The 25,744-nt window shown below is 34.4% G+C and overlaps 1 protein-coding gene across 2 annotated transcripts in view; it reads right to left on the reverse strand.

Annotated features, from left to right (window-relative positions):
• The window catches only part of GBE1 (1,4-alpha-glucan branching enzyme 1), a 281,289-nt gene that overhangs the window by 60,377 nt on the left and 195,168 nt on the right, over nt 1-25,744 (reverse strand). For both annotated transcript variants that reach the window (XM_053903223.1, XM_053903222.1), the window contains exons 11-12: nt 24,261-24,371; nt 20,193-20,364 (exon numbers count right to left, since the gene is read on the reverse strand). In XM_053903223.1, the coding sequence (XP_053759198.1) occupies nt 20,193-20,364; nt 24,261-24,371 (283 nt within the window). The remainder of the gene's footprint in view (nt 1-20,192; nt 20,365-24,260; nt 24,372-25,744) is intronic.

The following is a 25,744-nucleotide window of genomic DNA, read 5'->3' on the forward strand; positions in this document are numbered from 1 at the left end:
CACCACCTCCATCACTCTCCACATAAACCATAACATTTTCCATTGGTCTGAATCGTTCTCTCCATTTCCATACAAGTTAAAATTCTAAATGAGGGAAACAATTTGGTAAAGAACATAGAAATGAAGCAATACCCATTAGTAATTTAATTAATTTTGTGTTTAACTTTTGTCATACCCAACAATTTCATGAAACTATTCCATTTAGAAATGCTCATCACTATTATTTGTCCCTGGATGAGTAAAGTTTCTGTGCTCTCCTTTGACTTTTATGTCCCAATATTACAGATACTGCTTCAAACAGATGACACATGGTAATATGATCGTGGCCAATGTTTCCTGCCTGTACATCTTCTTTCCGGTTAGTCCTTGACTTGTAATGCTTGTTTTTGCCTCCAGAAATCCTGTCTATTCTTCAACAACCAGCTTAAGTATCATCTCCCGTGTCAGAAATGTATGTCTCCTTCAGTCAGAGAAACATTTTTTTATTGTTTTCTTTCTTTTCGTTTTTTTTTTTTTTTTTTTTTTTTTTTTTTTTAGCTAGATAAACTGCTTTAAAGAAAAGACACATTTTGTAAGTTCCATTTATGGCTCTGTGTCTAAATTTTGTCCAATAATATACAAGCAGAACTGTTATGAGAAGATTGTTTGAAAAGAGCTAATTCAAATGGGAGATACTCACTTTTTGTTCCTCTTCCTTCTTCCTTGTGTGGGAAGTGTGTTTGGTACTCTGACTGGACTATATAGGAAGGGCAGCATTTCAGTTTTGTGCCTTTCATTCTATACAGTGAAATGTTTCTACATATAGATATACAGTTAAGTGAATTTAACGTAATTGTACCAAAAGGCCAAAGGGTGTGACAGATACCTAAGTAAACTTCCATTTGTCAGGTTAGAAAGTATTTGTATAGTGCAGAGGGAAACAATATAAAGTATGCTATTTGCAAAGAACATATTAAAGTCAATCTGAAATAAACATAGTGTATTAAATTTTAAATAACATAAAGAAAACTATTCAGAAATAATGCTATAGTTTGCCTAAAGGGTAAAGAAATATCCAAGAGACTCTAATTATACTAAAAACAAGATTAAAATAAGCAACCAAAATTATGGCATAATAGTTATCTGGGTCCTTCACAAACTGTCAAAGTTTTTCCAAACTTCTTGAAGTTTTACAAAGAATCATTAAATGTGTCAGGTATTTGGGGGGAAAAAAGAAACTTTTAACATTCCAAGTGACAGATGTCAAGACTCATGAATATTTAAATATTCATAAGTTATCAGACATTCTAAACAACTGTCTAGGAATATGTACATATTTGCTTTAATATTATTCCTGGGATCCATTAAAAAAAAAAAAACCTTATAGGAATAGTGGGAGCACAGAATGAAACATGCGAAGAAAGTAAACTCTACTGACTTACAAAACTACATATTCTATTGCTCATTTTTATGCTTTCAAATAATTTTCTGAGTATAAATTATGCCATCCAATAAATAAAGAAATTATCTTTAGAAAATAGGCAAAATTGTGTCATGCAGCAGGGGAAGCATGGGATATAGATATAAAAGACACAAATTTTCGGACTCTGTTTTCCACCTATGATATATAACTTCAAGCATATGACTTTTCCTTACTTGCAACATAGTTAGAACTTGGATTCATCAGGGGTGCCTGGTGGCTCAATTGGTTAAGTGTCTGACTTTGGCTCAGGTCATGATCTCACGATTCATGGGTTTGAGCCCAGCTTGGGCTCTGTGCTGTAAGTGTGGAGCCTGCTTGGGATTGTCTCTCTCTCTCTCTCTCTCTCTCTCTCTCTCTCTCTCTCTCTCAAATAAATACACTTAAAGAAAAATAATAACTTGGATTTATCAAATACTTATTACATGTGTGACATCACTGAAAACTCTTATCATCATTAAATATTTTAATTGTTACAAGGGCCCAGTAAAATAGGTATCATTACTGTAATCTTTATTTTTGAGATGATAATGACAAGGCACAGAAAGATTAAGTAATGGGCAAAGATGACACCGATAGGAAGTAAAGCAGCCAGAATTAAAATTTAGGCAGAGTGTCTCCAAACCTAACTCTTAACCATTATGTTATACTGGCTCAAAATCAACATTATAAAAAGGATACTGACTCTGCAGTTTTCACTAAGTGAAATCATGCATGTGAAAATAAGTTAAAACTTTAAAAGTCTAAATAAATGCCACACACATAGAAAATGATGTGGGAGTGCATATGGGAAAAAGGACACGAATAAAAAGGATGCTGTGACTTGGCCACTGGCTGAATGTTAAGAACAAGCAAAAGGAAGGAACAACTAAAATGGATCTTACAGTTTAACCACCTGCTACTGGAAAGAGATGATAATACTAATAGTAATAACAATTCTAAAAAGGCATCAAAATTTGTTCAGGGAGGATTTCAGTTTTGGGTCCAGTGACTTTGAGGAGTTGCAAGACACCACATAGAGATCTCAGGCAGGTAGCTTCAAAATTTGTTTGTAGCTTACAACAAAAGGTTGAATTTTGAGTTGCTGGTTTCAGGATTATCTACATTAAAAAGATGTCCAAAGTCTCAAAGTAGATGAGCTTTCTGAGAAATAAAGACTAGGGAAGACATAAAAGAGGCCCAGGACAACAACTGGGCAAACATGAACACTGTAGGGAGAAACAAGACGAAAAGGAGCCTGTGGAAGAGACAGAGGAGGCACCACTGGTTGAACACAGAAGGCAGGGAAGATAAAACACAAGGAAAGCCAACAGAATCAGGTGAAAAAAAGTTCAGGGAGTGGGTGCAGAAATCTGCAAGCCAATGATGTCTTTGGAAACCAGAGTTTCCCCATTGTATAGAGGGTGGCAAGACACCTGAGTGTGAAATATGAGAAAGCAGGGTTAGCACACATAACTACATCACGAAGTGTCGCAAAGTAGTAGAGGGAAAACAGATATTAGCTTCAAAGGTTAGTAACCTATTCCTCAATTTGTAAAACGTGCATTTATACATTTATTTATTTATTTATTATTTATTATTTATTTATTATTTATTTATTTATTTATTTATTTATTTATTTATTTATTTTTTGGAGAGAAACAGAGTGCCCGTGGGGGGTAGGGGCAGAGAGAGAGATGGGGACACAGAATCCAAAGCGGGCTCTGGGCTCTGAGCTGCCAGCACAGAGCTTGACACCGAGCTTGAATCCACGAACTGTGAGATCATGACCTGAGCTGAAGTTGTACACTTAACTGAGCCACCCAGGCACCCTGTAAAACGTGCATTCTAAAGCAGTGTTTAAATTTGTTCTGATATTGTCTCAGATTCATTTCTTATTTTATTATAACTATCAAAACAGTTTTAAAAAGTGTGTATCAAAATCATGGTGAAAAGGACTACTCCAGTCCAATGCTTACTATGGATATTGCATGTTTCCAGGCACTGCAAATGGAAACATTTTATTTAAGAACAATTCAAAAACAAAAACAACTTGGGTGTCACTAATGTGTATCATCAATTTCCAGAGGAAATGCTGCTTGGTATGAAATATCTTGTGCTAAGGGTCAGAAAAGAGCAAATATACTGATAATTATTTTTAAAATGCAAAAAGAATTTTTTTCTACCAGTAAGTCATAATAATTATATTTGCCTTTTACAATTAATCTTTCCAATATAAAACAAGGTATCACTAGGAAAATACTCCTGACTCATAAGAAAACAAGTATTCTGTGTACCCAAGTTTACATTAATAGAAAATATTGGGAAACAAGACTGTTTATACAAATGGATTTCAATGTTAAATGCTAATGTGTATAATGATTATAGTATTTTCTTCTCTAAGAAACTAATTTTCACAATATGCTTATAATAATATAGAGATATTAGAACTGTTTCTAATTTAAACATGTGACCTACAGTCAACTGATTAAATATGAATGGATATCCTTGTCTTTTACTAAAAAAATGATGGGTGTCTACAGGAAGGAAAATTAGAATTTAAAAATTGTCTCTCTTTATCTTAAGCTGTCTTGGCCTTTGATGTTATATTTGCTCAGGCAACTCTTGCCCTCGTTTAGTCAGGGGCAGCATATACTGGCTGGGGAAGGAGAAAAAAAGCAAAGAATAAAAGAATTAAGTTGGAAGTAAGCTGGCAGCAACTGAAGAATTCCTCCCCCACCCCTCACTTTCAAAAACATTTAAAACTTAAACCTGTTCATTTTTAGCTACTTGAGAAATATTTTCCAAGGGAATAAGAACTCATCAATACCTGTTGGGAAAAATAGGAAGCCAAAGTCTTCGTTTTATTTTACACAATAGAACATTGAGTCACACGGGAATGGCTGAGCTGGGACTCAAGTCTTACCTGTCTATCCTACATGTAGAATGTACACATCAAACCAGAAAACTGAAATGATTATCTTGGAGACAGTTTTAAGAAACAGAACCCAGTAGACAATACTTGAGTAGGAGGCCCCAGGGGTGACAATGAATAATACAGCATTTAGTGTTTTTCAACCTTTTTGTCATTATTGCCCCCCACTCCACACTCACTCTGGAGCCTTTTCAGACATTTTTTTTTTTTTTTTCTAATTGCTTCCACCTCACAAAATTTAAATACTACAGATCTACCGTGTATGTGTTTATATGCTGCGATGCTCTGGAGGGCAAAAAAAACTATCGTAATATCTAAGATTATTATTAATTATATTTTGCCCTCCTCTAAAATCAATTTTTACCCCCTTCAGGATGATATCACTCCTACTGAAAATGACTGAAAAATGCATGTGTATGAAACCAGGCAGCTAGACACATTGCTGGAAATGGGTATACATGGTTTCTATGTATAAAAGGTGCACATTGTCTGTGTAAGGTAGTCAAGGAATTGTTTAATTATATATCTTCCAAGAACATATAAAGAGATCCTACCTTGCCATGTGATTGCCACCCCCTGGAATTTAGTTCCATCAAGCTCTCTTCAGGAGCTGTCCCAAAGATCTGGTTCCAACAATATTGAGATCAGCTAGCAAATATCATAGTAGTAGCTTTCTAACTTTGTAACCAAAAGAACATGTTCGACTATTTTTATTTATTCTGCTGACATTTATTTGGCCTCATTTGTAGGAGAACCCACATACAGAAAGAATGTCTCCAAATTAAAAGACACACACACAGAGATTACTATTAGTTCATAGAGCTTTCAGAAGACTCTTGCTTTAATAAATAAAATGTCTTTCAACAAGCCAACAAGTGGATTTTTTAAAATGTACCAGGGTTATAAACTTTTATATGTTCAACATGTGATAATTAAGTTCTCATGCCATACTACTATTTTAAGGTTAAAGCTAGGGATAAAATAAGCTGATCCTCAAAACAGTATTTTTAAGTGCACAACATTTTTACATTATAATAAAGCAGAAGGAAAGTTAAGAAAATACAAGATGTGGAGTGACTTTTTAACCACATACCTTAATTAACTTTTTTTATTAAACCATAGATAATTTATTGGAATGATAATCCACGATATCTGGATGTTTTCTTTGTGGAAAGGTGCTATTAAGGCTGACTAGTGTGGTGGGAAGGCAAGACCACAAAAATAACTCAGTGTGACAAGCACATATTAAATTTATTTACCCACATTATCAGTTTGTTACTAAATATAACATGAAACTTTAACTCATGACCCATACATAATGAAGCATGACATCTATATGATTAAAGGATCGAAAAGGTATGGATTATCTAGATTTTGAAACTTTTATTTTTCTCATCTCATCTCCCCATCACAAAATGGTCATCTCAGCAAATGTCAAAATGAGACCTTTCCATGAGAGTAGTTTTGGGTGTGTTGGTGAAGATCAAATACCTATCATCTTATGTTATTGAAAGTAATTCATAAGAGCCCATTTAGACCATGGTGTGCAAACAAAATTGCAAAGCTGTTTCTGGGTGATTTCTCCCAAGCTAAAATTCCTCTATAAAAATTGAATGTTGACTTATATTTTTAATAATAATAGTTTAAGATTTTTAGTTAAATGTCAATGGATTTCTTTAATGTGTTTTTAAAGGGAAGATAACTATTGCAGAAATTTCTACAATATAGTTATATAAAGTATAGTTATGCTTTAAAGTTACACTATTATTCTTTTTTCATTTGTAGTTTCTGCTTCTACAGGTACAACTTACTTACACAACTTTATTATATGAAAATGTTTCCATGAAAGATAAATCAGGTGATAATTCTTTACTATATCACAGCGCTCTTCAACAAAGCGTTTTCAATTACACCCCAAAGTATTCATTTTCTGAACTCTAAATTGAAGAAAAATTTTCCAAATGGTAGTTACAGTATAATGTGAGTTATACCTATACTACCACATATTTTTAAAACTACATAAATCAGGCACCTGGAGCATTTTTGAGTTATGAAATAAAGTGCCCAGGTTGATTCAAACTTGCTCACCCAAAGAAACACATCTCTTAAATGGTCCACATAGGACAAAAAACCCTAAATGTTTGGTTACAGAGGATGCAGTGAAAATAACTTACCTAAGTAATATAATGTTATTTTTATTTAATATTACATAACTTAGAGAGAGTTGACCATTAAATATCTCTTTCATTTCAGTTAATAATCTGAATGATGCTAGTATCTGTGTGGCCCTGAAAAATGTCCACTTTATTTTCTTCATAATCTTCAGAAAAATATTACTCAAAAAATGAAGTAAATGATTTTGAGCCCATGCACAGGGGATACATCTAATTTACACAGTGATGTGAACAGTGTGGAAAGAATTTAGACCTACAATTTTAAACCAATTTTAAAGAATTCCGGTAGCAGAAAATCTCGCAGTGCTATATTTAGTTTGAGGTGACTGCCCCTCAAATCTATCTTTCACACTTTTAGTTGAGTAACATATCTCAACTGTGGATCTGACTCTGTCAATCTCCTATAAAACCCTTCCCTAGCTCTCTAGGACTTGGCCTCTGCTTCCATCTACAGCCTTCTCTCTTACCACTCATGTTCTAAATTAATGGGTCCCTCATTCAGTTTCACCTTCTTAGCTTTGTGTAGGTACCACTCCAGTGAGGGATCAGGATAGAGAGGAAAGGGATACTTCCAACTCAACCCCTCTCACCACAGTGAGCCTCTCCTGACAGCTCAAACCCTTCCTTTCCTATCATTTCAGTGTTCTTCCAGAACTTGCTCTGTGCAGAATGTTCAGGTAACAGATGTCACCTAACACACCTATCTCCGTCTGCTTTGTCTGTAAGCAAAGGGGACTAACAAGTGATTTGTAAAATTGGCCCACAATTTGGAAATAGGTCACTTTCTCCCTTGATTTGTGTTATAGATCACCACACAACATGAAATTTGGTGTGCTGTTTTCCTCTTTGATTCATGTCCTCTGAATGAATGTCTCTGGTCAGAGATCTGCCAACACTACCACCCATCTCAGCATTCATTTCAGATAAAGTAATAATACTGGCTTGTATGGGGTAGTGTGTTTTAGAGGCGGACAGAGCTGGGTTCAAATTCTGACTCCTGTATTAAAGATTTAACCTTTCATTTTCCTCATGTGTGAAATGAAGGGAATCATTCCTACTTCTCAGGGTTGCAGGGCTGCAATTCAGACTTAAATGACATAAGTAAAACATTTAGCATACTGCCTTGCTCAGGGTAAATGTTCAAGATGTAGCTATTTTAAGAACAGTATGCTCAAAGACACTAATGTGACAATAACATGTCAAATGAAGACAAGTCACTCAAATAATCCGCATCCCGCAAACCCTCAAGGAAAATATATTCTCAAAGAGAAACCTATGTTTCTCTAGTGAAAAAAATAAAAAAGACTATGTTTTCCAAAGAACTTAGAAAATATAAATTACTATTCTTTACTATTAACGGAGATTATTGTATATGGTTCACCTTCCTGCTTTGTTTTGGGAGTAAGCTGGGGTAAGGTAAGACTCAGAAAATGATTTAAAGTTTTAGACAAAGGAATTTATCTTTTAAATTCTTGTCTCCTTTTGGCAAGTAGCTTAGGAGAAAGGGTGCCACAGCAGATTATTTGTGTTTAGAGCACTCACAACCACATAGCTCACCAGCTCTAGCAATGCAGAATCAATCACATTTTGCATCCTATGGTCATAAGGTATTTACAATCCGCTTGAATAGTACTGGAAGAATCAGCATTTACTCTTTGAGCTAAACAACAACAACAACAACAACAACAACAACAACAAAACTTTCTGATCAATTCTTTTTGGAAGGAAGATCTACAATTTCATAAAAACCTCTAGAAACCTATGGAAAATGCTAAGAGACTATGAGCCAAATAATAAAACTTACCATGTAATAAAACTGGAAAGGAGGGAATTAGTGAAGGTAGCAAATAATTCAAGAGCCTAACACCACAGAAGAACTATTTTGAAGCATGAAGAAAATACATACCATGGGATGGGGTGGGTTGAGTGGGATGCTATTCATTTACTGTCATCTCATTTGGGAAGATTCCATCAATAAGATGGGGTTATCACTTAAATAGATCTTTGGGTTGGATTGGGAGAAGGCTTAATTGAAGATATAAGACTAAATTAGAAATTCAGGGCTAGGTATAATGCCCATTATATATTAATTTATCTTTTCTCACATCTCCTAGGATAACATCCTATTCGTCCCTTCTTAGAAAGACAAGCAATGTGATAGAGGATCCTGGACCTAGCTGATTTTCTGAATTTAGGGGAAGCTCTGGCGAGACACTGAAGCTCATGAAGTGAGGTTTTGGAATTGTTCCGAAATGTTAGGTAATACAGTAATAAAGAAGGTTTGATACAATTTCTGTATTTATGAAAATTGTTAAAGTAGATAGTGCTGCAAACTCAACCATCTACAGCTCAACAATGGAGCTGGTGAGGTTTATATACTAGGGGTCTCCTTCTAATCCAGGGCTATGTAAATAGTGAGTCCATTCAGTGGTATGTATATGTTTATCCATGTGTGTTTACATATACATATGTGTATATATTCAGTGTGTGTGTGTGTGTGTGTTAGCCTAAGAGCAAAGAATTCAGATACTCATTTTATTTTTTTTTATTTTATTAAAAAAAAATTAACGTTTATTTATTTTTGAGACAGAGACAGAGCATGAACAGGGGAGGGTCAGAGAGAGAGGGAGACACAGAATCCGAAACAGGCTCCAGGCTCTGAGCTGTCAGCACAGAGCCTGACACGGGGCTCGAACCCCCGGAACGCAAGATCATGACCTGAGCCGAAGTCGGACATTTAACCGACTGAGCCACCCAGGAGCCCCTCAGATACTCATTTTAGAAGAAAAAAAAAAAGTGCTCCTTTCACCGGGGCTTATTCTAAGATCCAGGTCTACTGTATTATTTTGTTCAATTAGGAAATATGCCATGTGGCCTCCAAGTTGAAATTCCTATTTGTGATTACCTCACCTTGAGGAGATAGAGATGAAAAGAAAAACAAGTGCCTTCCTATACACAGGAATTTTCTTTTTTTATGATGATATGATGATAGACCTTCACTAGGAGAAAGATCAATGTCCTCGATGGTAGGTTCTGGTTTAAAGTTCATAACACATGAGGGATAACATTGCACAGATTAGCATGTTGTGCACGGAAAAAACTTTATTTTACCAACAAGTCTTTGTAATGAAAATAAACAAGTAAACTGATGACAATAATTAATATCTGCACTTTTCTGGCAGGGATTTGTAGAAATAAACCAAAGAGAAAAGTTCCTGTCTGGTATAAAGGGCTTAGAGGAAAAGGACCAGATAGCAGTAGACCTTGCAGTGGATTCCACCCCACTGCTCTCTATCTGGAACTTCAGGAGGAGGTCAGCCCAGCTGAACAGCAGTTCAGGGAGAACCACTGACACCACACACACGACAACCACCGACAACTACACACATCCCCAAAGAAGAAATGCAGGGACCATATAAGTATCCTACCCTGAGAACAAGGCTGAAAGAATTAAGAACAGAGAGTTAGGTTCAGTTGGTTCTTTGTTCCTCTCAAAATCCAGATTTCTAGTAGGCTCTTTTCCTATTGTAAAGGTGTGATGTACTCAATTTGGTCAATGTGAGTAGGCAATAGGAAAAATGTGCACTAAGTTACATTAGAAGCATTTCCCATTAAGCGAACACGTAACGTTTCTTGAAAGTGACTCTTCTCCCAGGTTATGATCCCCAGTGAAGATTTGAAGGTTCTTTTGTGAAAAGTAACCTGGCAGAAAGAACATGTCCAGGACCGAGGAGGGCATTTAATTCCATGGGGAGAGCAAGAAGAGATTCCATCTGCTAACTTCCAGGGATTCTGGATCTGTCTGTTCCATAGTATGGACCTATCTCTGCCCCAATCTTTTTTTTTTTTTTTTTTCCATTTCCCTCAATCAGTTGAGTGTATCTCTATGTTGTATCTCCACATATTAAAACCACTTGGTGAGTTTTATAAAAATTATTACTGTTGGAAACTCACACTCAGTGACTCTAGCTCAAATAGTTGGTATGGGGCTCAGGCTTCACTATTTAAAGCTCCCTAGGTAACTGTAGCTGTACTTCCTTAACTCTTAGCACAATGTCAAACTCATGGTAAGTTCTCATCGAATACCAGCTAAAATTGGTTATCAGTGTGCTGTGAATCAAACTGGAGCCATTACTTTCAAGTCTATGCCATTTAAAATAGATGCTATTTGTGTCTCTGAGCATTTAAACAGGGCTTCGTGCCATTCACAACTGCTCATATTGAGAATTTTGCAGTTTTTCACAGCTCAGTTTTAGAGACATCTACTAGTCTTGTTACATTCAGTAAACTTGCCCCAACAAGCTAGGAGAAAATGCCAAAAATTAGCACTCCTACTGTTCAGGAGAGTGTGTTTTGTCTTCCTATAACTGCTTCAATTCCAGCGCTTAGCAGGAAGACATTTAAATTTTTATTGTATTCCTATCTATCAGAAAAAAATAAGAATTTACAAGTTTGACACTAAACAATCACAGATGGAAGATTTGAAGTAAGATCACACATTTTACACTGAAGTATAATGTAGCTATCAGTAAATGCAGACTGACAGGACAAAATCCACCCAACTTTCCCCGTGACTTTAGGGAGAATGTAGCATCTTCATTGAAGAATGTCCCGCAAAATTTCAAATGTCAAAATACAATATAATATGTTGAGAAAATTCTTCAAATTTAGTAATAGAAATTTCATGATACTGCTGAGAGAGAAAATTGCCAGTTTGTAATTATGCCTCTTTCTCCACAGGTATCACTCATTACAGAAACTATAATAACATCATGGTAATGGGATTCCTAAACAAGAAAGTAGTAAAAACACATGCACACATATCAGATGACCCACATTATGGACAAAATATAGTTTGCTCTCTATTGTCATGATTTTAGTTTGTTCATAAATAGAGCAAACCATGTGAGAGAAAAGCAGAAAAAGGCTCTGATTTAAATTTTACCTATTGATATAAATATATTGGAGAAAGCTTCTTGATACTAAGCAGGAAAATTCCAGGAGCACCCTCAATCGTATTTGCTTTGCTTGCTTACAGGAAGTCCAAGTCCAGCCTTCTGGTCGTTAACTTACAGTTGGACTCACTACCCACCATCATCTGTCCCAACTATTCTTCTCTGCCCCCAATATCCTTCTCTTGTGCCTTCGATGATTTCTGTTATATAAACAGAGAACTTTCCCATATCTTGTACATCATCTTAGAATTCTCTTTACTTCCTAGCCTTAAGAATCACCTGAGACTCTTTTAAAAATTCCAAAGATCAAGCTATGCCCAAGACCAATTCAATCACAATTTCTAGTATTTTTTTAAACTCCACACGTTATTCCAATGTGCAATTTTAAGAACCAGTGATTTATTGGTTCTCTATTATATGAATTATTTTCTAATACTTTCAAAACTTGTCCCTCTTTTTGACAGATGCCTGACAAAATCCTTCATGATTAACCATGCCTTCTAGAAAAAGAGTCACACAATCAAAAGGCTGACTCAATTTATAGTCTTGACTACAAATCTGAAAAATATCATTCAATATTACCTGTATATCCTACTATGGTTCCTTCGTATTTGCACACCTGGAGTGATGTATTTCATGCTTCTACTTTTTTCTCAAATGTCACTTATTCCTTCCACACTCAGATGATGACCTCACTTGAGAGTATAAAGCTAGCAAGCCTGAACTCTTTGACTTCACACAACTCCACTTACAAACAACTTACACTTCTATCCAGAAACTGACATGGAAATAATGAATTTAACTTGAATGAATGAATGAGCAAACACACCAACGAGTTCGAGTCTCACCGGTTCCAGATTATTTCTGACATTTCAGTTTATGCATTAACATCTGATGTCATGGGGAATATTGTGTTTTATGATTACAACATCGGTTTTCAGTTTTCTAGACTATTGTGCTGTGTTATATTAGTGAAACATTACTAGTTTTGTTGATTTAACTCTGCTAGTTCAGTATTTTTTAAATGAGAAATTTGAATCATTTATGTGTTGAGATATACCCAGAGAGTTATATGCAGCATTAATATTTCAAATTGAATGAAGGTGTACTCATTTAGAAAATGTTCTTCTATAACACTATCCCCAAGAGGAAGAAAATGACAACCGAGAAAGCAAAGCTTCTGTTGCAAGAATAATTCTTACTTTAGTTCAAAGGCTTTCTGAACAAGTGGAATACTTACATGCCAGTACTGAAAGTGATGCATTCACTCTGCATTTGAATCTCTATCTATAGATGATAAAACTAAAGTAGATGAAGTCAAATCAGAGGGGAAAACAAAACTTCCTTTGAAACAAAACTGGCAGCAAGCTCCCAATAAAAAGATTTGCAGTCCCTATCCTCCCCACCCGCCCCCCCCAAAAAAAAGGTATTTGAAAAGATTTTCTTAAAGCTATTCCATAAGACACCTGATTACCTGAAAATGAAGAAAATATTTGGAGTTAGTCGTTTCAGGTAACTTTCTCTTTACCACTGCCTAGTCTAGGACAGGGTTACAGAGAGCTTTCTGAAAATCCACAACATTTTTCACCAAAACCAGCTTGAAATTCAGTGATGGCAACATTTTAATGCAATTTATTTTTGAAATTTACATTTAAAAAACTATTAAATGATATTATTTCATTTTCAAATTTAGGGTTAAATTTTCTTCATTTACATTGTATAGCTGATTCTTAAAATTACATTCTGCCAATATTTTAAATCTGCAAGGTATGTGGTTAATGCTTAGATTTTAATTTATGTTCTACTTGATATGGTGAAATGTTTATATACATTTATATTTAAAATTAATTACTTTCTTTTCTTTTTCTAAACAGTCTTTAATAAAAAATACTATCAATGATATTATTTTGGCATTATATGAAATTAATACTGTGGTAGTTCCCCTTATCTTCAGGGGATATTTTCCAAGAGTCTTAGTGGATGCATGAAATCACAGATGGTACCAAATCCTACATCTACTATGTTTTTTCCTATATATACATACATACATACCTATAATAACATTTATTTCATAAGTTAGGCACAATAAGAGATTAACAAGAATAACAAATAATAAAAGAGAACAATTATAGCAATATATTCTTCATATATCTTTCTTCATATATCTTATTGTACTCTTTCTTCATATAGCCTCTTCTTCATATATCTTATTGTACTAACGCTTTTTCCTCTTGTTATGATGTGATATGATAAAATGCCTACATGATGAGATGAAATGAGGTGAATGAAAGTAGGCAATGTGACACAGCCTTAGGCTACTATTGACTCTGACAATAGGTTCAGAAAGAGAATCATCTGCTTCCAGATGGAACTGGGTGGTAAACTGAAACTGTGGAAAGCAGAATTGCAGATAAGGGGGGGGGACCACTGTACCCGCATTGAGGTTTTTCCCTAGTGTTGTGATCACTGAACATAGTAGCACATGTACTTGCCTGCCCACACCTCTTTATAGCAATTCCTGATAAGTCACATGGTGAGGTCATGTGACTACTCCCTCTCCTTCAGAAGACTGGATTAGGAAACAATAGTACTTCCAAAAGAACCAAATAGTCACCAGAAAACTGGGCAAAACATATCCTTATCCTCACTTCTCCTTTGAATAGCTTTAGCAGTTTATCTACATGCAATTAACATATACTTACTGAGGTTATCTTATATGTATAGCAGATATTTTTTATATTTATTTTTAAACTATCTATTAAGCATTCTTTTTTTTTTTTTTAATTTTTTTTTCAACGTTTTTAATTTATTTTTGGGACAGAGAGAGACATAGCATGAACGGGGGAGGGGCAGAGAGAGAGGGAGACACAGAATCGGAAACAGGCTCCAGGCTCCGAGCCATCAGCCCAGAGCCTGACGCGGGGCTCGAACTCACGGACCGCGAGATCGTGACCTGGCTGAAGTCGGACGCTTAACCGACTGCGCCACCCAGGCGCCCCTATCTATTAAGCATTCTTAAACAACCAATGATTATAATGGTAGCAAAGGTTTATCCATATAGATTACCAATAATCTTATATCTTATTTTTCTAATCTGTATTCTTTCAGTTATATTATAAACAGAGGGGAAAAAAAAAAAATTAAACCATAAAGCCATTCAATCATGAATACCGGGTCTTCCTTGCTGAAGAATTCATGATAATTTAAAGTGATGACAACCATATTTTTTCATTAAAATTTCCAATCAATGAATGATCACTCATTTCATTTCCTTAGACCCCAGTTTTTTCATTTATTTGAGGTTTACTATTCCAAAATGACCTAGTCCTACTTAGACTTACTGATTTCATTATAGAGCTTTCTTGTGCCTTTCTATTCTAATCTAACTGAAGTAGCTCATAAATTCTACCGACAATCTTTTAACCCAGTTTCCTACATATTTATATGACATTTTCTACTTATCTCTATCACTGTATCTAATACATGTGGTAGTATAAAGACACTTGTCTGTTTACTTGTCTGCATTCCCTTTTGAGTTTTGAGACCTTGAGGGCAAGAGCTATTTTTCAACTCAGAATATCTTCCACTTAGCAACACTTGGTACATAGTAGATACATATAAACTTTGAAGAATGAAGGAATTTTATAAATTGTGTTAAAACACATTCTAGAATGTGTTATGAATATGTTAAATTTATAGTTTAAATTGATACATATCTCAAATTTACTAACTTTTAAAACTGAATTTGCTTTAAGTTAATCTGCCTTCTTTCTCTCTCTTTCTCTCTGCTTCTGTGTACATAGAAATTCTCTGTACAGGCATGTCAGAAAAACGTATTAAGTTTTATCTAATGCACAAGCTAACATGCAAACGCCATACAAGAGATAATAATAAATGCTAACCAATCAATATATATCCTAGAAATCATCCTAGAAATTAAAACTAGCTGAGGTTACCCTCAGACCTCCTCATACATGAAAGATAAGGTATTTGGGTAGCAATATTCAATGAATGTCACTATGAATTGAAAACAAAAAAAAATATATTATTTAGTCTTAGTGAGACTAACTACAGAAATGGCTTAATTTACCACATATATCAACTTGGAAAATGTCATTTGATTTTTAACAAAGAATTCTTATTTTACTGATGTTTTAAAGAGGAAATGAATTAAACATTTTAATAAACTTTTATATTAAACAACGTACCATCAGGCAAAATTATAAAACAATACTCTTAGATGAAATTGGAACATCAGTATCTGGGACCTATTTATTTAATGGAATAACTAAAAATATTAAAAATAGCTAATTAAAAATAGTGAACTAAAAATAGTTAATTTAATTTAATTTTATTTTTTATTTAAAAAAAATTTTTTTTTCAACGTTTATTTATTTTTGAGACAGAGAGAGACAGAGCATGAACAGGGGAGGGGCAGAGTGAGAGGGAGACACAGAATCTGAAACAGGCTGCAGGCTCTGAGCAGTCAGCACAGAGCCCGATGCGGGGCTCGAACTCACGGGCCCCAAAAATTGTTAATTTTAATTGAAACTTAATTTAAATAAAAGTTAACTATGAGCTATGTGCCCCTGGCAATATTCTGAGTCTTGTATCTATATTAAATCACTTTACCTTCAAAACAATCCTCTGTGGCAGGCGCTGCTCCATTTTACCACTGAACAAAGGCCCAGAATGGTAATGCGTCCTACACAAGTCACACAGCTAGAAATCTTGGATCCCACTCAGATAGTTTTCTTAACCACTATGATCTACCTCTTCCTAAAAGATATTCATTAATTATACTTTGGTGGCTAATCTACATATTGACATAGATTCTTTTTTTTTTTTTTTTCTTAAATATTCTCAAACTGGAAATCAGAAGAAAGAGACAACTGACAAGCTGCTGTCATTTTCTGGCTGTACAACATTAGTTGTGTCTCTTTACCTTCGTTAATTACAGTTGCAGCAAAATGGGACTTGTGACATTGACCTAGCACACCTTAATACTTGTCTAACTTTCTCTCCAGGTTTCTTTTGAACTAAGAAAGCGCTAAGTTAGATGATGCATATGAAAATGCTTTAGAAAGTATAGAATGTTATGCCAATATAAATTTACTTTTATTCATATTTATTATTTTATCTCTTGTATGATCAGTGATATAAAAATATAAAACATATGAAAATAATTTAACCATCCCTGCTCCCCTCTCCTGTATTTGATTCTTTCATGACTGCATTGTAGAAGAATAAGAAATATAAATGTATTTATTCATAACTAATTAAAAAATAATCTAGCAAATAAAAAATTCACAGCAAATATTGTTCTGCTTTAAACAGAGTGAAAGAATTTGTTGAAATTCAAAATTGTTCTGCTTTAAACAGAGTGAAAGAATTTGTTGAAATTCAAAATTGAAGTATATAAGGCAAAAAAACAAGCAAAACAAAACAAGTCAGCCAAATTGGTATCATTCTGAAAAAAGTCACTATTGGCCTTGATGATTTGTGATGAATAGAATACATATCTAAGTGCCTAATGAATTTATGTACAATGTTTTAATAAAAAAACTATAAAAATGTGTTTTCTTTTCTTAATTCATTCTTCTTCTACTAAAGGAAAATAAAAAAAAAAAAATTCCAGAAAGCTAACAAGTTTAAAAATGCCTAAAATATGAATAAACAACCAGATTGCTCCTCAGTCTTAAAAAAATTTCTTAAATTGATCTTTTTAAATATTAATTTCTTATATGCCACTTGAAAAAAAATTACTCTACTTACAACTACAACTGGTGATTGCAGCTAATGAACTACTGCTAAAAATATTACAAGGTAATATTTTATTTATATATACATCTACCTATTTATTACATACATATACATCTACCTGATATCCTTTTTTAGAAAAATGTGGAAGCCTTGTGATGTGCTGCTAGATATTATGCCAGAGTAGTTCCTGGAGATATAATAGTGAATAAGATACAGATGACCCCTATTTTCACTGAGTTTTAAATTTACCAAGGGAGTCATATATTTAATAGTTTTTCAAATGTAATTTTGTTAAGTGCCATGAAAGGTAAGGATGGGGTAATATAAAAATGTGTAACAGGGGAAACTGGTGTAGCATGAGGCTTTAGGGAATGCTTCCCCAAGGCAATGAGATTTGCAGAGGAAGGATTTGGTCAGGTATGGGAGGGGGTGTTTGAGTGGAATGATTTCAAGAAAGGAGAACTGCAAAATGTATAGAGCTCAGAGTGGAAGGAGGTTGGTACATTCAGTGAACTGAAAGAAGGCTTGCTTGGCTGGAGCAGAGCAATCAACAGGGAGACCCACAGGAGACCATTCATGCGAGACTTACAGGTCAGCTGGAGGGCACTAGTCATTGAAGCCATTAAGCAGGACAGTGACATGATCAGGAAATGGAAAAAGAAAATATTTGAAGTCATGATAGCTCATAGGGAAAGATTTCATAAAACAACATCAATAATCAGAAATTATAGAGCTACTCGGAGATTATTGATTTTAAAGTTTGCACAGAAATGCTAGATTTAGATAATAAGACAGATGGAATAAAAAAAAAAATAGGTGTTATACTGGTGTTAAACATTAGAAGCCATTTGTTTTAAGGACACAAGAATAAAACGTCAAAGATCTTAGTTCTCTATCAAAGAATAATTTCAAGATTAGATTTGATACCACAAATATGCTCACTTTATAGGCCTTATAGAAAGAGGTGTTAGAAACAATTATGTTTCTTTATTGTTACTATGGGAAGAGTTTCCAAAACAGAACAGGTGCTCAGCCTGTCTTAGGAGGGATATATATTTCACAAAGCTTATGAGTTACTGAGATTTGTTAATGTCCTGGCTGTCCAAGACCCATTTTTACCATTATGGAATATACACCAAGACTCAGGAAATCATTCTTATTACGAATTTGCATCAGACCTTTCTTATTTAAAAGTTATCAACATTTATTTAACTAGGACCATTAAGCTCCATCATCTGTGGATAGACCGTTTTACTCTGAAATTTGCCTGAAGGTTCTGTTATGCGCTTCAGGCTAGAACTGTCTTTGGCAAAGGATAGTCTCAGGTAAAGGACTTTATTAAGTACTTCAAACTACTGACACTCTCTACTCAAAGGTACAGCCTCTGAGTTGACAATGCTTACACAATTTCCAGACTAAAGCAGTAAACTGAGTCAGGTTACTAGAGTTCTCGAATGCAGTGGGTTTCTAGAATTAATGACATAGGACCGAATTAATGACATAGGACTGGCTGCATAAACTCAGAGATGTTCTTTTATTTCGGTTCTCTGTTTGGAAAACTGTTTCATTTCCGCACATACAAGGAAGCCCTCTCAGTTTCTATTTAAGCTTAGACTGTAACAACTTAATTAACTGTTTTTATAAATGAAATGAAACATTAAAAAAATCTCACACTAAAACCTCAGCTCTCCTTACTTTACATGGTGACACAGTTATTTACATACATTCATGGATTCTATCTTTTTCTCAGGATATAATTGAATGAATTGACTGCAACTAAGGCCTTACTAGGATGGCTATATTTGTGGACAATGTTCACAGAGTCAGGGAGGACCAGTTGCTTTTAAGCAACTGAGGATGATTTTACTTATGGATATCATGCCTGCAAAGTCCGCTCAGGAAACCTGGCCTGTGGCATGGCTGACACAATGCAGTCCCTCAGGTCAGGAAGGTCACTTCCAGACAGTTTAGGAATATTAACAAATTTCTGTGATCCTAAGAGGAGAGGAATACACCCAAGGGTACAGTCCATACGGGTGAAATCTGGTGCATAAAGGGTTGGGCTTGCTAACCTCAAGCTAGCAAACAATAGAGACTATTTATTTATTTAACAATAGAAACTTTTAAAAGTCCAACCAGAGGTTCCTTACAAAAATTTCCAGATAGAAATGAATTAACTTGAAGCTCTAAGGCTTTTACTTTAGAAAAATAAGTCAGCCTCCCACATACACTTCCCGTCTAAAAATGATGAAATCTCCTAAAACTCAAATTCTCAAATAATCGTTGTTGACCAAACAGAACAGAAAATATTAGTTGATTTCTATATTGCAGCATTCAACATCCTTCAGACAACAATGACCTTGGAATATTCTTATTTTTAAAATAATCTTCTATTTTTAATATTAAAATATTAAATATTTTAATAAAAGTCTTCCTATTTTTAAAATAAATACACATTTCATTTTTGTACATCACATATTCTTAGTCTTGGTTTTCACATTTATCATAGAAACATGCTGGTGTACAATTACCTCAAAGACCAATAATCTTAGCTGAATATGTTATGATATGACAATGATATCTTTCTTATGTTCAATATGTGTGAACACTAAAGTAATAAATAAACTCAAATGATGAAATTCAGAATAATAACTCTAAGCTTTAAAAATAGTTCATGCCACTTGTTGACAAACCATTACATAAAGTGCCAGCTATCGCTGTACTTTTGTATTGTATATGAGTATAACAATGATCATACAGTAATTTAATTTCTGCAGTTTATATGTGAGTGTATTAAAAAAATAAAGTTGTAATTTTTTATTTTAAATCTGAACAGCCAATTCAAAACATTCTACGTGATTTATGTTATAGGTAATATTAGTTAACATTCTGAACACAGATGGGGTATGTGTTCAACTCCTACTTACCCATGAAATTGAGATAGCCTTCTCCACCGAGAGCATGAGTAATGAGTCGAATCATTTTATGAAGCTGTATTCCACGATCAATAACTGGAGTAAACGGGGTCAGAACACTCATGTTGGTATACATTTCAGCATCCATCAACCAAAATGCCAGTGTCTTATCCCCAACTAGTGCCTATAGAAATAAAAGTCACTGAGATAAATGCAAAGAATAGGTACTAAGCAGTTTTAATTTGCACTAGAGTAACACGTGATTACACAGGATGGGAAACAATCTAGGAGAGGGTGTTAGAATTAGTATTAATTTCATGTATTTTCCAATAGTTGCTTTCTACACTGAAGGTGAACTGGTATAATCATGTGAGCTGGTCAGAGATCAACGCATCTATTTTCAGGACTGGTTTTTATTTTTAAAGAGCTTAGTGAAAACTCAGGATAAGCCGCTTAAATATTTGTTATATCTGAACTGATGCTTCGAGTTTTCTGAAATTGGAACAAATATTTATTATAATTGTTGAGAATACTAAATAAACTTTAAAAATAGTTTGCATTACCATTTTATTTGTTTTGAAAGAATGGAAGATTTTCTTAATCATTTCTATATATTTATATTTATGTTTATGTATTTATATACATAAAATATGTACATAAATATACTAAAATGGACCCTATTCTCCTTCAGCAGAGGGTTGACAGCTTTTTCTTAAAATGTAAAATTTGTTTTCTCATGGAATCTGCCATCTAATCTAAAATTAGTTTGCTTTATTTTATTTAAAAAAATTTTTTTTAACATTTTATTTATTTTTGAGACAGAGAGAGACAGAGCATGAACGGGGGAGGGTCAGAGAGAGAGGGAGACACAGAATCTGAAACAGGCTCCAGGCTCTGAGCGGTCAGCACAGAGACCGTCGCAGGGCTCGAACCCACGGACCACGAGATCATGCCCTGAGCCGAAGTCGGACGCTTAACTGACTGAGCCACCCAGGCGCCCCAAAATTAGTTTGTTTTATATGAAAATATAACAGTTGGTAAATGGGGCAGGCAACTCAGAAACATAGTAGAAGAGAGGCCTCTTAATAATCCAAAATTTTATGGCTAAAAATGGCTAACTAACACAAAATGTTTTTTACTGACAAAAATAATTTATAGTGAAACATACAATAGAGCATAAACTGTAATCTCCTTATCCTATTATAATAATTTTCATTTTTAGAAAAATATTTTTACTTATAAACCTATTTTAATCTCAAATCTATTTTGATTAAAATGATTTTTCTTTAAAATACTGTTTCAAGACTATCTACTCATTCTGTCAGTCTTGTCCTTATTTTGAGGGCCAAGAAAGAATTAGCTCAGAATATGGCTGCTGGCACAAGAATTCTGAAAGTTTGATTAGATGGTAATTGTCGTCTATCTTACTCCAGTTCAAATTATTTCACTTTATCAAAGTAGACTCTTTGTTCTCTGACTCAAAGGTAAATATTTTAAATCTAAACATATGAAGTGGAATGTGTACAGTTACAGACTGAATTGTGTCCTCAAATTCATGTTGAAGTCTTAACCTCCAATGTGACTATATTTGGAGAGAGGGTCTATAAAGAGGTAGGTAAGCAAGATTAAATGAGGTCATAACAGTGAGGCTCTAACCCAATGAGTGGTGTCCTCATATAAAGAGAAAGGGTTACCAGGGATAAGTGTACAGAAGAAAGACCACGTGAGAAAAGAAAGATGGCCATCTGCAAGCCTCCGGGAGAGGCCTCGGGAAAAACTAAACCTGCGGACACCTTGATTTTGGACATCCAGAGCTGGGAGAAACACATGTCTGTTGTTTATACTGTCCTGTGGGATTCGGTTATTGCAGTCCTAGCAGACTAATACATGTACCAATAAAATGCAGTTTCAATCAGACATACAACTCAGAGCGCTGTACAAACTTAGTTCAAAAATAGGCTCCATCGCTAAAACAGTTTGAAGATAACGCATAGAAGATATACACATTAGTTAATAGATAATACTGGTTCTTAAACAATTTTGCCCTTTTCACTTGTTTTAAATTGCTTTGTTATATTCTTATGTGTGACTGGGTTTATTTCTTTAAGTTATGATTATATTACAAAATTATTTTGATAAATTCTGATTAGATTTTTACCAGGATGTCGATTTTTCTATAGTATTCATCTTATAAATACACATCTTTATAATTTTATCAGATTTAAGATTCAATGTATTTTTGCTTTTAGAAAGAGATACAAAACTTGCATCTTTTTGTACATTACTGACAATTTGTCATACCGGGCAGAATTACATCAATCTTTAAAGTATGAAATAATTCTTGGTAAATCCATAATTTTCTGTACATTTTGGGAGTAAAACTACGAAAATAGTGTAGGTGTTGCATCCTTAATTTATTTAACCCATTCATTTACTCCTTCGTTCATTTATCTAAAATAAATATATCTAGGGAGCTCAAATATGTTAAAATTGCTAGGAGTTTGCAATATAAAGAATTTATGCATTTATTTTAGTTTTCATTATTGTTATATATCTGGTGAGAGTTCCTCCACACTTATTAATACCTGTTTTTTTTAATTTTTTTTTAAATTTTAGTTCTCCTTTTTTTGGTAGGTATTGATTTGATCTGCTTTACAGCCAATTTAAGTTGAAAAGAAAGCACTGCTCTGATTTGGAAGATACAAAATTTAATATACATTTACATCATGAATCAGCAAACTTTTTGTAAAGACTGCATAGTACATATTTTAGGTACTGGGGCTACTTTCTCAGTCTCCACCACTTAAATCTACCATTATGCCTCAAAAGCAGCCGCAGACAATACATAAGTGAATCAGTATGGCCATGTATCAATGACTTTTACAAAAACAGGCAGCAAGAAGAACTTGGTACATGGGCTTTAGTAGCTGACCTCTGGTCTACTTAACTGTTTCTTAATAATTAAAGGAGACAGCTGAAAATCTACCTGTTTACCTTAAATGGTCAAATTCTGCTAAAATAACAAGATTATTGTTTGAGCTTCAATTTCCTTGATGCACATACTGCAAATAATCTCAGAAATGTTTACTGTCTCCTTTATAATGCATACATGTTGTTTATGTTTATGAGGATTAATATGGCTTTAAATAGCTAAATGGCCTTTGTTCCTACCTTTACTTATGTTTATTGAATGACTACTAGGAGCAGTCACAGTGCTAAGGCTGGATATATAAAGTTAATGGAAACTAATGTTCTGCCTAAAATGTGATGAAAGCATAGAGAATGAGGCCACTATTTTTCCCCATACAACTAGATGAAGACTTCAGGGAGAATATGACATCAGAGTCAGGGCAGGAGGGCTTCATAGGAGCTCCCAGGTACACTAGGCATTTTCAGGTGTGTGGGGAAAGTACCTGATTGGAACAAGGATGACCTAGTCAGGAATGGGTGGGAATTTTATAGTCCTGAAGAATAAAATGCTTGGAGAGTTGAGCAGAGAATAAAGGTGGAAACTTTGGCTTGGGACAGAATATGAGTGGCCTTGAATAAGAAGATCTAATCAAAAGATGTGGGTTGACAAAATGAGCTTTGCTCTTTGGAAAATATCTCAGGCTGAGTTAGAAAGGATGGGCTGAAGCCGGAGAAACAAGGGTCAGGGTGATTACTTAGCAAGAGAATTCAGTGATTGCAGGAAAAAATGATGAAAGCTTGTCAAAAGGCATAAAAGAAAACCTCAAGAAGGAAAACTAAAATTGAAATTAAAATTAACCTGGATCAGAACCAATATTCCTCTTGTTACAACAAAGGAAAACATGTAGGAGAACACTTGCAACTGTCATTTACAATTTTTTAATTACAGTTTTGCTTAGTAAAAATAGTACTGCGTTTTGAAGCTAGAATTTATAGATCTGTAAAATATTTTTTAAATGTTTTCTAAGTCTGAGCAGTTTTCACATAAAGATAGCTATAAATTATATTAACTGTACTAAACCTCAGAAATTTGTATTTGGATATTTTTGTATTAGATATGTTAATAAATACAGAGAGAGACACAATTAATTTATATACATATTCATTTACCTGATCATGGCTCTCTGCATAAGCAATGCATTTTTCAAGGTAGCGTCTGTTTGTGAGTGTGTATACAATATTGCCCATATTCCAATCTTCATCTTTAAACTCTTTAAGTAGCTAAATACAAGAGAGAAAATAATTTGAATAAACCATTATAGTTCTTACTTTATTTAAATCACTATCTGAGGGCATCCATCGCAAATCCAAATTATTTGACATATAGATACAAGTGCACCCACATAGCAAAAATATCTTAGGTTAAACATTTACTAAAATCGCAGATTTTATACAGATTGTCCAAATGACAGTGATGTGGTGTGTATGTGTGTGTGTGTGTTTGCTTTTGTGCAGATGGTTTGATCAGTGCACTTTAGGATTTTTTCAACTTTTTTCCCCCGTAACAACCGCTACCTCTTGATTAATGACCACAGTGAAGTGTTATTGTGCAATATATCTGTAACTTTCAAAAGGGAGAGATATTCTTGCTACATTTTTAGGTTTGAATAAAGAAAATTTTAGCAGGAATAATGTTTTGTTCCATTCTTTTAAAAAAGTGATAACTAAAGGAAAAAAAAACAACTTGAAAGTTTAAAGGCTAATTATCATGAAATAATTACCATCTTAGCAGACCACACACCTCTCTCTACTTCAGTCTCCAATCTGGTTTCTGCTGCATTTTGATGCAAATGACCTTGCCAAGACTGCAAATGACTAACTCTTAGGTAATATTTTCTCTATCTTAGGCAAATATTTGCTGTACATGTTGAGTGCTGACTCTATACTTTCCCAAGAATGGCTTTTCTTCTTAGTCTACCAGAGTGAAACTCTGGATTGTTTTGTTTTCCCACCTCTCTAGGCATCCTGCAGGCTCCCCCCTCTGCCTATCCTATAAAGTTGATGTTCCATAAAGTTATTCCTAAAAATAGCCTCTTTCTTCTACTCAATACACTCTTTCTGCATGGGCTCATTAATCTGTCCAAAGTGTCAACTGTACTCTGATATGCAGAATTCCAAGACGGTCCCCATAATTCTTGCTCCCCCATATTCACATTTCTGTGCAGTCCTTTACCTAAAGTGGAGGTGGAACCTTGTAAAATATGATAGATGTCCTCTGAGGAAACCATGAGGTAGCAAGTGAGTAATGTTTTAAGTTATCAAGATTGTGAAAATTTGTTACACAGCAACTAAAGCAAAACTGCTGCAGATTTTGGTACAAGAAAGAAATGGGATTCAGGCCTGTTCATATCTTCCTTTGCTGACTTTTGTTCTATGGAAGTCAGAAGTGCTTATCCATGTCTCATAATTTCAGTGTGAATTGTTGGGCACCAGACAGCAGATTGTGTTAGGCAGAATAATGGTCATCCATAGGTTGTTCACATCCTAATGCCCAGAACCTGTGAATACGTTCCCTTACATGGAAAAGGACTTTAGAAATGTGATAAATACATTGAGGTGGGAAGATTATCCGGGATTACTTGAATGGGTCCAAT

The sequence above is a fragment of the Panthera pardus genome, unplaced genomic scaffold (assembly GCF_024362965.1).
Source record: "Panthera pardus isolate Hobbes unplaced genomic scaffold, ASM2436296v1 HiC_scaffold_16, whole genome shotgun sequence".
Taxonomy (NCBI): Eukaryota; Metazoa; Chordata; class Mammalia; order Carnivora; family Felidae; genus Panthera; species Panthera pardus.